Source organism: Paramacrobiotus metropolitanus, unplaced genomic scaffold (assembly GCF_019649055.1).
Source record: "Paramacrobiotus metropolitanus isolate TYO unplaced genomic scaffold, Prichtersi_v1.0 Parri_scaffold0000016, whole genome shotgun sequence".
NCBI classification, from domain to species: Eukaryota; Metazoa; Tardigrada; class Eutardigrada; order Parachela; family Macrobiotidae; genus Paramacrobiotus; species Paramacrobiotus metropolitanus.
Window position 1 is genome coordinate 437,225 of NW_026570236.1, and position 9,648 is coordinate 446,872.

Below are 9,648 nucleotides of genomic sequence, written 5' to 3' on the forward strand. Positions count from 1 at the left end.
ATTCACGCTTACGACACTCAGGATCGATATGATCTTGGGTTTTCTTGGCTGTTAATTATTACTCTGTTAAAGTGTGTTTTTTCGTTTTTTGTCAACGCACAGTGGATTTTCCTGCCAACAAGCCATGAAACATTTATGCAGTGATCAGTTCTGGGTATGTATGGTCAGTATGACCTTTGATTTCTAAATATACTTTTGTTTGAGTATTGTCATTCTACCGATGACGATTATAGGTTACTTTAAGTAAGAACTATAGTTTCAAAGTTACTTGCGTATGCTTTTTTGGTTTTCTGATAATGCGCTTATTTAGGACACCTAAACAAGTACGAGTACAGGAATACGCACCCGTAATAGATAACAAACGTACCGTACAGAAGTATACTATACAGGTACTCGTAATAGATATTGACTAGCAAATTCTTGCGATTCGGTTTTGTAATTTCGTATTTTTCGAGCTTCCTGAGGTGCACTGTTATAACAAAAAGCGAAGTAAATAAGTGGTAATTGTGATTGTAATCATCATGTGTTTTGTTGACGTCGAAACAGAATGGGACCTTAGCATGGTATGTTGAACATCCGGATTTTACCCACTGTTTCGAACAAATTATCCTATTTGGAATACCCTGCGCTTTTCTGTGGTTATTTACGCCGGTACAGATTTTCCTGTTCATGCGCGCAAACCCCAGACTGGGACGGTGGACAAAGTTAACGATGAGCAAAATGGTAAAACTGAATGTTATTTTGAATGTAAAAATAGCTCTGATTTGTTTGTGAAGTGTTTTCCGACAGGAGCAGTCTATGTGTTTTTATGGTAATTTTGAAATTGAATTCAGGGAAACTATCATGGGTATCCGGAACCCGCTCCCTACTTGGTGTTGCGGTTATGTAAGAGCCGCAATAGACTACCTAATTAAACTTTGATCATTTTTATTTCATATCAAATAATTATATTGTCTAATATTTTTTAGAATTACCGGCAAAGACACTGAGAAACTGCTTATAATGTTAAATTTTTTACGCAAGAATCCGTAACCGAAACGTTAATGGCCAACCAGTTAAAACGCAGCAAACTAAACAATTGATAAAACCCGTTTTTTTTAAAACCCAAACTAAACAGTTGATAAAACAGCAAATCCGTATTAACGAGGAAGTTCCGTAGTGTACTGGCATCGGAAATCGGGGTCCAGTAAAATGTTTACCCTACTGTTTACACAATGTATCGTGTTTCGCGAACAGTAATATAGTTATCTGTACCCAAAGTCCCAAAGTAATTTAAAAATATAGATAATATCTATCTTTTACGTGATCTTTTCCTGGTGTGCGCATTTGCGGTGTAGAGCAGCTGGTTAATTTATACGCTTTTTTTGTACCGCACTGGATTGCTAACTGCTGTTCCTACACAGGGACTGTGCATTATTTTGATTTTTCTTTCTTTGATGGACCTTGGATATGCTGCACAAATTTTAGTGCATTTTGGCCGAAATACTCTTCCATCGGTCAACATTATGTCTCCTCTGATGCTTATCCTAACAGTTGTACGTAAAAATGTGTCCGAGAAAATGGGTTATTTTTACGAAATGCCACGTTTTTGCGTGCAGTTGCTGGCTATGGTTTTTATTGACCTCGATCGTCGCAAAGGAAGAATATCCAATGCCATCCTCTTTATTTTCTGGCTTTTGCTGACCACTGCCGGGTTTATAACATTGCGGAGCAAGATTTTACGTGCAACGGGAAAAGAACATGTACGCATTGCGCACCGAAATTTTTATGTTATTTCATTTTAGCCATCGTAACAACACCGTCATAACAGTTCTCGGTTACAGCAAAGCGCGGACGATATTTTCGGCTTGTTCACGTATGAAGTTTTCTTTCCGGTTGTCGTTGTACAACTGGTTTTGTCCAGTTTTGCCGATAGCTACCCGGAGCGATTTGAAAATTGGACAAAAGTATTTGCACTAATTTTATCTGCTTTGTCTTGCTTCAGCTTCGGAGTAACCTGGACTGTAGCGTGTGACCTTTGCATTGCAGAATCCATCTCCGGAACAAAGCGCATCGTTTCTTAACAAACTGTTTTCACACTGGATGACCGAGTAAATATTTTTACCAAAATATAAATGCATTTAACTGAAATATACAGTATGCTCATTGCCAAATTAAAATTGCAATGCTCTTTTTCTGTGTACGTAATTATACTTTCAGAACTGAATGTTCTTAATGATTTCCTAAACTTCGTTATTTCAAAGTGAAGTTACCATCTTTTTTTTTTGCCGCCGTAGATTACTCAGAGTTGGATGGAAGCGGGAGCTGATGGAAGATGATATCTGGGACTTGATACCGGAAGAACGAACGGAATACTTGGATGCTGAATTAACGAAGCATTGGCGGAAGCAGACAACTAACGCTAACGGCGAAGAATTGTTTGTACCGCAATAGTTTTCACCTCTAAATTTCGATTCAATGATACCATCTCTATTTCAATTTTTTGTAGTTACGTGAGCGACGTCCTAGAGGAAATCAATGGTCGCCCGGTAGAGCGTCATCGTGCTGCGCTTCCGACGTCCGGAGAATATCCGACCGAGCCGGTTAGATCGAAAACGCCATCGCTCGTTACCGCTTTGTATAAAACATCCTGGCCGTTATTCTGGAAATCCGCTTTCATCAAAATGGTGTACGATGGCATTACCGTGGTTATGCCTTTGTTAGTCGGGTACGTAATTATATTATGCATTTATCTGTACATAGCTACGGAACTAATCAGCCTTGCAGACAGATTATTGAATTTGCGGCTACACCTTCCATGTACACGTGGAAAGGTTACGTCTCTGCGGTGATCCTGCTGATTTTGGCGCTGGGTCATACCATCTGCTTCGCCATGACGAATTTCACAGCCAGCCGATGTGGTATGCGGATTCGTGGCGCTTTATCAGCGGTGATTTACCGAAAGGTCAGGGGTGGTATTTTTTACCTAGATTAACCGTTAATCGTCATTGTTGATAGTTGATTATTCATTTGTAAAATAGTTTAATCATTAAGTCAGTGGCCGGGTTATATTTGTTAGGCGTTATTCCTGGCGAATACCGCCAAATGCCGGTACAACGTCGGCGATGTGTGCAACATGCTGACGGCGGACACGCAGCGTATTGCGGACTTTATGTACTACCATCACTACGTCTGGATTACGCCGTTCACAGCGATGGTTATGATGTACTTCCTGTGGCAGTATGTTGGTGTCGCCTCACTTGTGGGATTCTTTACGCTCATCTTCATTGTCCTGGTCAATTTTGTTGTCGTGGCTAAAGCCAAGCGGTTTGAAGTATGCGAGCACTTTCGTAAAACAGTGGCTTTACAAGGAATAATCGAATTTTAGAGTTCAAATTTGTGTATTACTACAGTAAATCTTAAAACTTTCGTGCTTGGCTTTGCCCAACAACTAGAGTAGTATATTTTTCCCACAGGTTTCCGCCGTTCAACAAAAAGATGCCAGAGTCCGGCGAATAAATGAAATATTCAACGGTATAAAGATTCTCAAGATGTATGCATGGGAGCCGCAATTCCAAGAACAGATTGTTCAAGCGCGCGAGGACGAGGTAAAAATGTTACTTTTAAGCACATAAAGATTTTTGCCATGCATTTCCCTTTAATCATTACTAGTTGCAATCGCTGAAAAAAGCCGGCTTTTTAACCACCATCAACCACGGTTTGATGCTGGTGTCTTCTCCTTTGGCGGCTCTGACGACCTATGCAACGTATGTTTATCTGTATCCCGGTCACACCCTGACGCCCAAAACCGGCTTCGTCACTTTGCTGTTCCTGTTCAGTCTGCGGCATTCGTTGTACTTGCTGCCCATTGGAACCACACTTCTTATTCAAGTAACGGGAAATTCTCCTTGTCTTGGGTGAATGTTTTGCGGTAATACTGTATGTTTTAATTTTTGGTAGGCCAAAATCGCAACGACCAGGTTAAGAGATTTTTTCTCGCGCGGGAACTGGATCCGCAAAGTGTAAAGCGTGTACCCAAATCGGAGGCTGCTGATGCGTCGGTGGTGACAATTGTAAATGGAAATTTCACATGGAATCCAACGATGATTCTGCTGACTCTGAAAAATATCAATGCTAACATCAATCAGGGGCAATTGTTTGCTGTCACGGGCACAGTCGGAAGCGGTAAATGTTGGCATCAAAATGTGGAATTTCGGATAACACTTAGACAGTTCTCTTGCTGTGCTCACGTTACAATTTATTCATATTTTTTGATTTTTTTGAAATGTCCGTTACGTACAAGTACAACCGTACAAGTATACACTGTACATTTTATTTTTAGTGTATGCCCGGTATTGTGGTGTTTTTGTAACATTTACCCCTGCAACATACAGTATTGCATGTTTTTATTGTCTGCAGATTATTTTCAAAAAGAAATATTAGTGTACTAAAAATATCAAAGTAGTGTACAAAAATCATTAAAGGTCACGAAGTTCGAATTAAAAGTTGATATATTTTTTGAAAAGATGTTGTAGTTGTTGTCAGTGCACAATTTAATTAAATTTTATATCCGGTTTTTAGTATTATTAAAAATTTTGCAACAGGTTTTTTCTGTTATGATCTTGTTTTACCAGTGTTGAATTACGTAGTGATTTCAGAATCATTTTATGCTCCTTGGTGTTTAGGAAAATCATCCTTCCTGGCCGCTTGTCTCGGTCTCATGGAACGTGTTTCCGGTCACGTGGCCATTCGTGGCTCGGTAGCTTACGTCAGTCAGCAGGCTTGGAATCAGAATATGAGCCTCCGCGATAACATTCTCTTTGGTCGGCCATACGACGAAGAGCGCTACGAACAAGTGCTGGAATGCTGTGCTCTGTATCCCGACCTGCAGATCCTCCCATCCGGTGATTTGACCGAAATCGGAGAAAAGGGCATCAATCTGAGCGGAGGGCAAAAATTACGCGTGACGCTGGCACGAGCGGTTTATGCTGACTGTGATGTATGCCATTGCCAACAAAGGTCAACTGTGAATTGGTTTCTGGGAACTGAGGTTTTGCGTTGCAGGTGTACTTCTTAGATGATCCATTAAGTGCTGTGGATGCCCACGTGTAAGACACTTTCGATTGAAATTGTTTTAATTCCTATTTTTTTTTGAATTATTTTTCAGAGGAAAGCACATTTTTGAAAAGATTATTGGTCCTCACGGAATGCTAAAGCACAAAGTAAGCTGTCACGTCACACGTTTATAGTAATTCAACGACACATTAATTTTTTGTGTGTATTACGACATTTTCCTTTCAGACACGAATTTTTGTTACCAATGCAATCCACTGGCTGCCGCAGTGCGACATAGTGGCATTTCTAGAGGTAATTTTGACTTCAGAGAATTAATGGTACCTTTTTATTAATTATCGTTAATCTTTATTTGATTGCATTAGATAGCGGATTACTGGTAATTTTTGCACATAAGTAATGTAATGCATTTACTCGCAGTAATTTTGTCTCATTTTAATTTTTTGCTACGAAGCATATATAGTACATGAAATTTGTAGTTACGATTTTTGTTTTGGCAGCAAGGAAGGATTTCTGAAATTGGTACCTATAACGAACTTGTGGAACTGGATAACCGCTTCAACGAATTTCTACAACAATGTAAAATCGAAGCCACTCAGGAAAAGGAAGCGGGAGTCGCAGAAGGAGGTGAATCTTCGGTTTCCGAGGATATTCAACCTGGCACATCACACAGTGAAGCTGTAAGTCGGTTACCGAAACCGACAGCAATCCGCCAGCGAGCCAGTACACGCGATAGCGTTGCGTATAAGGAAGCCGGTAAACTGATTACAACGGAAGGATTTATGCCTGGCGGTGTGCAGTGGTCAACGTTCCAGCGGTTGATCAAGGAGATGACGGTGCCTATGACCATGTTGGCCATTTTGGGGTATGTGTTGGCCAACGCATTCTTCTTGGTTTCGAACATGTGGGTGGCCAAATGGAGTCAGACGAATACGGTCCTTCCTGATGGAAGCATCGACTGGCAGAAGACGAATGTTGGAGTCGGTGTGTATGCGACACTCACGCTTTGCCAACGTAAGTCCGTATAAACCGAACGTTTTTATCGCAGTCTTTTCGACCGCAGATTAATTAGAGAAAACAATGGAAAAGTTGCAAAAAGTTGTTTCTTGATCTTTTTCTGCAGATGACATCTAAGTTTATGAAGTGGTCTTGGTTTTTAACGGTGTTGTTTTCGCTTATTTTCAATTTTTTGTAATTTTTATTTTTATAATACTGTGAAATTTTTTTTCAATTTTTGTTTTATAAACTTTGCTATACAGTGGGTTGTGCGCTGGCTGGCTTATATGGAATCGCCATTGCGCTGATTTTGGCTGGTCGTACAACACACAACTCCATGTTGGCGCGTTTGATGCGGGCACCCATGTCGTACTTCGATACCACGCCGTTGGGACGAATTGTTAACCGGTTCAGCAAAGATATCGATACGGTGGACAACACCATTCCCATGCTCCTACGATTCGTCCTTAACGCCTTTTTCCAGTGTTTGGTTTTTGCCTTGCTGGTAACCATTTCCTGTCGGCCATTGTTTCCTGAAATGTAAATATGACAATAAAAAATTCATGTATGTAATTTTGTAGACATTGATTGTTTTCCCTTACCTGACTGTGTATGCCGTGCCGATGTTTATCGTCGCGTATTTTGTCAAGGTATGAATGGAAACCAGTGCAGTTATAAGCGGATATTCATATGATATTGTTAGTTTGACAGGCGTTCTATACGGCTACCGCCATCCAGTTGAAGCGCCTGGATGTTCTGTCGCGGTCACCGCTGCTTTCTGGCTTACAAGAATCCATGGCCGGAAGCGCGGTTATCGCTGCCATGCAGCAGACAGAGCGATTTATTCTGGAAAATCGGAAGAAGATTGACCATTTAACGGGAGTACTGCTCTGCACACATGCATCGCTCCAGTACGTAACACTAATTTCTAGCACATTGCCGATGTTTCTTGAATACCTGTTATTATGTCTTGCAGCTGGATGACGATGATCCTTATGGTACTAGGCGATATCCTCATATTCGCCACCGCTCTCTTTGCTGTTTACGGGCGCGACAAATTGGGCTACAGTGAGGAACCGGGTTTCGTTGGATTGGGATTAATCGGAGCAATTTCGGTACGAAGTCACAAAAGTTGTACAGTATTAACGTTTTAAAAAGTGTGTATTTTTTGCAGTTTACTGTCCTTTTCCCATGGTGCGCGCAGAATATGAGCGACTTGGAGAACGCCATAATTTCCATCGAACGACTTAACGAATACGCTAACACTCCCGTCGAGGTTAGCTGACATCATCGGCGTTTGCGTTTACACGTTGTTATTACATCACTGGCAACAATTCTATATTTTTTAAATATTAAGTTGAAAAAACTAAACAAATTATTAAACAAAATAACTAAAATTGATAAATTTATACAATATTAGGCACCCGTTATCGTTCCGAATAATCGACCACCCTCCAAGTGGCCATACCAGGGAACGGTAGCTTTTACGGACTATCAGACAAGGTATCGTAATGGACTGGACCTTGTCTTGGATGGTATTACGGTCACCATCCGCAGCGGGGAAAAGGTATCAGTAATAATACAAAAACAGTAACAGTAATAATAAAAAAGTGCATATTTCGAAAAATTAATGTACTACGGGCATATAACCACATTACTGAAAGATGAATTAAACTTTTGCTCTTGTATGCAGATCGGTGTTGTTGGGCGTACCGGATCCGGGAAGAGCACCATGACGTTAGCCATTCTGAGGCTGCTGGAGCCGGTGGCTGGAAATATCTACATTGACGGGACGGATATTGCCCAGATTGGCCTGCATGATCTTCGCTCGCGTATCACGGTGATACCTCAGGTCGGTTGCTTGTGCCTGTTTACTGCTTGGAGTTTATTAAAACGCCGGTAGAATACCGAACATTGATTTGTGCATAATATGGATACCGAAAATGAATGAAATTCGTTACGTTGTTTAAGAAACTTTATATGAGGTTGCGGATTATTATATATTTGCATGTAAACCAGCTCTAACTGCCGTTTCATATGCAACGCATAGCCAATGGGTAAATTCATAACAGAGATACATCAAAAGCATAGTTGACTAGCATGGATTCCTTGTATTTCTGCAGATGCTAATGCTATAAAATACGAGTATACTCTGTAATGTGGATGCTCCCTTCCTGGAGTTGAGAAATACTAATTTTTTTCCCCGTCGTTTATAAGAATTGTTAATGATTAATTTTTCAAGGACAAAGCTGTTAAGCTGTTTTTTGTCATTCAAATCGGTTTGTAAAGACTTTGGCTTTCCGCTGTTTCTTTAATGAATAAGCTTCACTTCGGTCAGTTTTATATGTAGTTAGGCGATAACGGTGAAAAAATGGCCAAACTAAACGAGTGAAAGTGATAACGGTCTAGTAACAGCGCGCGCTTTGATGTATTCAAAGCATCGTACATGTTATTATCGCCACAAAAATGTATTGCTCATTTTAGAAATATCTTGTAGGAGTCGGTACTGTTTAGCGGAACGTTGCGGATGAACCTTGATCCCTTCAACCAGTGTTCGGATCAGCAAATCTGGAGGGCTCTGGAATTATCCAGACTGAAGGCGTTTTTCCAGTTAGCCGGACACGGACTGGAGTTTGCTGTCACGGAAGGAGGCGGAAATCTGAGGTGCGCCCTTTTCTTATTTATTTCTGCAGAATGAGTGTTATTTATGAATGCATTACTGTTTTAAAATTAAACGGTTAATGGTAGAATGTAGTTGACAGATACATTGTTCCTTCGTTATTCACAGTGTGGGACAACGCCAGCTGATCTGTCTAGCACGAGCGCTGCTGCGGCGGTCCAAAATTTTAATTCTAGATGAAGCGACAGCGGCCATTGACTTTGAAACGGATAATTTCGTCCAAGTACGAATGCAGACATTTAAAACTCTAGTAAAATTACTGCTGATTTCGTGTTTCAGGAAGTTATTCGCAAAGAGTTTGCTGACTGCACGATTATTACGATTGCCCACCGGCTAAATACTATAATGGACGCAACTCGGTAAATCTAAACAAGACAACACCGGTGTGTTCAAAAAAGCATGCTTGTTGAATTTCACAGGGTCATGGTGATGGATGCGGGAAGAGTAAAAGAATTTGACATCCCGGTGAAACTGCTGGATAATCCACGGAGCTTGTTCTATAAACTGGCAAAAGATGCTGGACTATAAAAATCGAGCTAAACCAGCATACTGACAGGTTACACATCTATCTGACAACTGTATTTTACCGGACGCCAAAAACACGAAAAGTAGAAGAATTATATTGACAGCATGACAATCTTGGATGCAGCGTATCACTGCAAGATAATCAATGTGATATATTCTTTTTACATTTTGCGAATTATGCATCTGTTAAGTTTTTTGTGAAGTTTTCTTTTTAAATCATCGAAGTAAAACTATTTATTGCATGCAAAATTGAGTACGTTAGCGTTTGAACGCTTTGAACGTACGAATGCGCTCACATTCCATTAAATTATATCGGCTACAGTTCACTCAGAATGTGATGCTGCTTGTGTAGCCGCTGCAGTGACGTCACAGCGGAATACAAAAGTGTAATTGTA

At 40.5% G+C, this 9,648-nt stretch overlaps 1 protein-coding gene across 1 annotated transcript; it reads left to right on the plus strand.

The window, feature by feature from the left end:
* The first annotated feature begins 147 nt into the window (after positions 1–147).
* Positions 148–9,429, plus strand: LOC129585145 (multidrug resistance-associated protein 1-like). The gene is given in 30 exon segments (XM_055477726.1): positions 148–243; positions 547–723; positions 1,404–1,535; positions 1,599–1,742; positions 1,824–1,946; positions 2,029–2,090; positions 2,277–2,417; positions 2,489–2,707; positions 2,767–2,944; positions 3,059–3,313; positions 3,456–3,587; positions 3,652–3,870; positions 3,940–3,961; positions 3,964–4,164; positions 4,665–4,978; positions 5,044–5,087; positions 5,147–5,201; positions 5,281–5,346; positions 5,553–6,066; positions 6,312–6,553; positions 6,630–6,698; positions 6,760–6,959; positions 7,025–7,163; positions 7,223–7,324; positions 7,469–7,615; positions 7,742–7,900; positions 8,546–8,712; positions 8,837–8,951; positions 9,008–9,087; positions 9,148–9,429. Coding segments are annotated over 29 exon segments (4,404 nt in total). The 5' UTR covers positions 148–243; positions 547–669; the 3' UTR covers positions 9,257–9,429.
* The last annotated feature ends 219 nt before the right edge of the window (positions 9,430–9,648 follow it).